General features: G+C 31.1%; 1 protein-coding gene across 9 annotated transcripts in view; it reads left to right on the top strand.

The window, feature by feature from the left end:
• Positions 1 to 80: 80 nt before the first annotated feature.
• The window catches only part of LOC117123018, a 5,663-nt gene continuing 594 nt past the window's right edge, over positions 81 to 5,149 (top strand). Inside the window, exons 1-5 of one of the 9 annotated variants that reach the window (XR_004447789.1) lie at positions 91 to 162; positions 595 to 660; positions 1,381 to 1,440; positions 3,455 to 3,542; positions 4,017 to 4,173. Coding sequence is in view for 4 of the 9 variants with exons in the window: in XM_033268812.1 (XP_033124703.1) it covers positions 121 to 162; positions 595 to 660; positions 1,381 to 1,440; positions 3,455 to 3,542 (256 nt within the window). In the remaining 5 variants the exon portion in view is untranslated. Of the gene's footprint in view, positions 174 to 594; positions 661 to 854; positions 924 to 1,380; positions 1,441 to 3,454; positions 3,543 to 4,016; positions 4,174 to 4,852; positions 4,895 to 5,149 lie in introns of those variants that run through there. The other 8 variants (XR_004447790.1, XM_033268812.1, XM_033268809.1 and 5 more) reach the window with 8 other exon arrangements.

A 5,149-nucleotide genomic window follows, 5' to 3' on the forward strand; every position in this document is an offset into this window, starting at 1 on the left:
TTTTGTGCATTCTTTATTCTTCATCATTACGTAACCTAAATGTTTGTAACCTAAACTTTGTTTCAATAAGTCACTACCTGTGTTAATTTTATCCATAAATTGATTTTACAGATAGTGAAAATGTTGACCAAGCACCAGTCAATGATTCTATACAACCACCAGGTTAGGCTTTTGTAAATGTCAAGTGCACTTTTTAAAACATATTAACATTTTACAATAGAAAAAAAATGTTATTGAATTATGAATTTCGAGGTGGATTTTTATGTGTGGTTTCAAAACCATTTTTTGTTAGCCTGAGATACATGTGTTTTTTAAATATATGCAATAAAGGTGCCTTTAAACATGGCGGTATTATTAACTATAATACCTCCATGCTTTAAAACAAAAACAAAGTGAATAAAAGAGAAAAGCAACAGGGCTTTTCGTTTTTGGGTCTTAGGCCCTATGCAACGTAACCTTTTGTGATGTAATATTTTGCTAGGTATTCTTGTTCATAACTGAAAGGACAAACTGTATCATTGTATTTTATTTTTTAGAGCTATTTGAATGAAATCACTACTCTGTCCTAGTTTCAATCTTAAATTCATTTTACAGATAGTAAGAAGATTGATCAAGAATCTGTTGTTTCCGACACTGAAAGCTTTGTTATATCACCACCAGGTAGGCCTTTGTATCCTCTAAAATACATTTTATGGTTTTTCTTTACCGATTGTAAGTGTTTTTTGTGCAAGTTATTTACATTTTACATTTACATATAGTTTTTTGCCGTAATTTAATTGTAAAATCTCAAAAATCTCTTTTCCTTTTTAAGTGTATTTTTAGTTTTAAATGATGTACAGTAATTTTAGCTGGCTATGGCCTGTCTGAGAAAACCAGGCAGGTGTGGGAGAATGAGGGTCGGCAAATTTTGCTTATATTTTGAGGTAGGCCAGTGTATGATTACCATACATAACATTTAAAATTTTCCTCGACCCCCCTGCAGTGAAATACCGCACCCCCCTAAAATATAGACCCGCGGATGCCACTATTTCAAGTGGTGAAAACTTAAATATATGCCATGTTCAGGAGAGGCAAAGATAAGGAAGAAAACTTTTGTTTGAATTTATATTATACATATGTAAATTCAATATATTTGTCTTTGAAAACAAAAACAAACGAAACAAAAAGAAGCATTGGGTCATTCCATTTTTCAGGGAAGAATTTGCCCTATTTTGCACTTTTGAAAAATTCTGCAAAATACAATATTTTCCCAATTTTTAAAAAATAGATTGCCAGAATCCCACAATCTCTACACGTCTAATTCTTTCTACAAATAAAGTTCAATTATAGGTTATTTGTAAACAAAAACAAAAAATCACGGAGACTTTTTGTCCATTTCAGATACCCTCCAGCAAAATGTGGCATTTTTTGAAAATTGGAAAAAACACAAATCCTGATTGGGTACGTAAAAGGTTTACATACTAACAGTATGATGTAGATTTAATAAACATTGTCAATGTACCATATTTATATGTAAATTATTCAATTTCCCATGATTCATGAATGGGTTATTCCATTATGACATAGGGGTGTTTAGTAAAACTTGTGAAATGAACTCTTAAATCAGTTTCCTGTGTTTGTTTACTATAAATATGATGTGAAAAAAGAACAAGAATGATAATCTGTTTTGATTTATCACCTGTTCAGTACAGGAAATATTAGAGAGTCATTGTTCTTTCAAAATCGCCATTTTTGATGGCTGAAAAGTTGTATGAGGTCGGGATCGAAAAAAAAACCACCTTTTATTCAATTAACGTTCTTTATTTATATTTTATATCAAAGGCAGGGCTCGAAATTCGCACTAGCAAACTAGCAATTTGCTAGTAGGTTTGTCATAATTGCTAGGTAAACATTCACAAACCAGCAAATAAAAAAAAATTATTGCTAGTTGAAATATCTATACAAAATATCTTGTAATTAGCCTAGTAAGTACAACAAATTAGGTAAAATAAAATATAAAAAGAAGGTTACAAAAACTAATACAAATTTTAAATGGAAAACTTAATCACATATAGAAAATAAAAATTGAATAAGTTATTTTAAAAATAAATTAATATATTATTCAATTTTTATTTTGTATCTGATTTTTTTTTTTTTTATTAAAAATGTTCTGAAACTGCAGTGAATAAATGTACAAGGTATAGAAATCAATTGCTTATACTCATTTGGCTATTTCTTTGTGATATTTATTTTACTACACTCACCATAACAGAAAATATTATATTACAACATTTAACACACAAATTTATAGAAGTACTTCATTAGTTGTTATTTTCATACAATGTATTTTCCAAAAATAATATGTTGGGTTGGTATCAATATATTTTACTAGTTGAGCAACTCATTTTGCAAGTTACATTTTTCACAACCAGCAAATGTTAGTAATAGGTTGCTAGTACCTAAAAAAGTAAATTTCTAGGCCTGAAAGGGTTGTAATTTTTCCCAAAAAATCAATAATTTAATATTTAGAATAGTAATTTACTTATTTTCCCTAACATGTTTTGTTTTGATAATGAAACAGAACGTTTAGAAATCCGTGATATTCTCTTTGGACAGCGAAATATTAGCCACCCAATTATGTATAGACAACACACAAAATAAAAAGTCAGTTTAAAATTATGTGATGAACATGACATTAAACCATTGGGTCCCAAGTCAAGGAAAGACAGCTTTGTTAAGCCACTTCAGTCATTCACTGAACATTGTGTTTGCTTTAAACATCAGATTGATCTATGTATTAATGCTGCTTAATGTTTCAGAAAGTATAAAAAATGTATATTTATCATATGGAAACGTTGTATCATTTGCTCTCCAAGGTCGCCTTAACCATTGGAGAAAACTGGATTTTTTTTCACAAAAGTACATTTTTGGTACAAAATCTATGATTTTCTTGTTAATGACCCAAGCGGATTATGATTACAGTTTTGTCGGAATACGCCGATTTATAACAGCTCCTCACGCCGATTTAGTAGATGGGGAATTTCAAGAAATTTGAAGTTTTAGGCTGTTCCGAGCTCGTTTCTTACTCCCTCACTCACAGAATTGGCCCCCAAGTGGATTCGTAGAGGGAATATAATAAGCTTGAAGCTGATATAAAACTTAGTATGATTGGTTGGGTAGTTTTATCGGAAAATAAGAAAATGTAAAATCCATCCAAAGCCACGATTGCCTCTCACAGGGTCAACAAATCTCTCAAGCATGATAGTCCGATTCACTGGTATGACGGCATACTTCTGTTTGCTTGATTTTTTGTGTTTGACTTCTTTCTTCATGGAATTTGGCCTAATTTAGTTATCAGTTGGATTTTTTGTGTGCTTTTATTACCTATATTAAAAAAACAAATGTCCCAATACAAGATACTTGCAGCAATTAGTTCATATTTCTAATATGATAATGATAATTAACTCTTTTTTAGCTTGAAGTCAATAGACTGGTGAAAATAAGTGGTGCAGATTTGATACCAGTATTTGATGCCAAAACAGTGCATGTTAAAATCAAGAGTGGTAAGTCAGAAAATATTTATTTTTTAATAATTATTATGGAATGATGGTGTTTATGATAGTGAATGGTTTTAAGTCTTCCACCCGTGTCCGTGCATTTGTGTACAAATTATCTCAAGTCCTGGCTTAGTGAAGCTACAGTAGAAATAATTAAAGGCGAGCTCTAGGTTTGAATTTCTCCCAATATAGATCCTTCATTATGATTAGTTACTTGCTGAAAGGAATTTCACAAGTGTTTGGAGCACAGTAGTGCAGAACGAGCGCTGCAAACTGCAGGGTCCCTAAATACAAGTGGTGGCATTACTCAAATTTGTATAGGGAAAATTTCTAAAATTTAGGCTCGTTAACACCTAAAGAAAACACATCCATTTTATCAATTCGTATGTAACTTTATCTGATCTTTTCATAAGGGTTTTATTTTAATGAAAATGCCTCATTTTTATATTAAATTAGAGCAGAACCCACTTTTTGTTTCAGTAATTAAAAGTCAGTCATATGGTTCAATCGTACTGAGCAATCACAAGATTTTGTCAACGGGGAAAATACATTGCGAGGGAAATAACTTGGCTGTCGTGGTTTCTAAATAGGACGTTGTTTCTGAATCAGTGTTATGTATACTGTAAATGTAAAAACGGTATTAAAGAGAAAAGACTATAAATGCATAGGCCTACAGTATATATACGTTTGAGCAAAATGGAATTCCTGCTTAGTAAAGACTGAAGCTTAAGGTTTGAATGCACAGCTGTTTAATCAGCACCACTAACACACACATATGGCCTAGGCCCTATCTGGCTTTGCCCTACATGTCGGATATGCACTATGGCCTATTTTTATTTTAGTATACAACTTAAATTTTTATATATTGTGCCTAATACTGAATGGTTAGTATTTACTAACAGAAACGTTAGGACATTATAATCAAACTGTTCTTTTCAGAGCAAAAATATTACCATCAACTGAGATTTCTAGCACAAGCCAGATGTAGTTTATTCTTTCACAATTTTTGCGTTTTTTTTCTTCTTCATATTTTTCATAGTTTTATACACTCACATATTCATTTGTTTTAGGGCTAGTCTAGGCTAGACCTCGGCTATCAGTGCCTTTTAGTATTACTATATTATTTAAATATACAATTTTAATAGATAAGATTAATTTAACATGGACATAGTAAATTCATACTTAAACAATACATTAAATTTATATATTTAAATAATAACGTTCGAATAAATAACAATAACTAAACCGTGTACATAGTGTATCACTACTACAATAATAAGATTAACATTTTCAATCTTATAATAAATTTTATACAGCCGGTGTTATGTATTGACCTAGGCTACTACGGCTAATGACAGGTACGCTTTCACTATTAAAGGCTTTTTCTATGAATCAAATGACCTGTACGAAACACGAGCTCCTGTAGACCAAACCCAGTACCGTTACGATTTTAATCGTACGGGAAATATCCTCAAGAGCAAATCCGATAGACCTAGCTCTCACTGGAAGTGGTCAACAAATGGTTTATTCAACATTATTTTGATAGTTCATTCTATTAAACAATGTATGCACAAATAACTTTGAAAGGCAATTACTCAAAATCATGTTTATCT

The sequence above is a fragment of the Anneissia japonica genome, unplaced genomic scaffold, assembly GCF_011630105.1.
Source record: "Anneissia japonica isolate Jap-2015-1 unplaced genomic scaffold, ASM1163010v1 scaffold11338_len5643_cov122, whole genome shotgun sequence".
Classification (NCBI taxonomy): Eukaryota; Metazoa; Echinodermata; class Crinoidea; order Comatulida; family Comatulidae; genus Anneissia; species Anneissia japonica.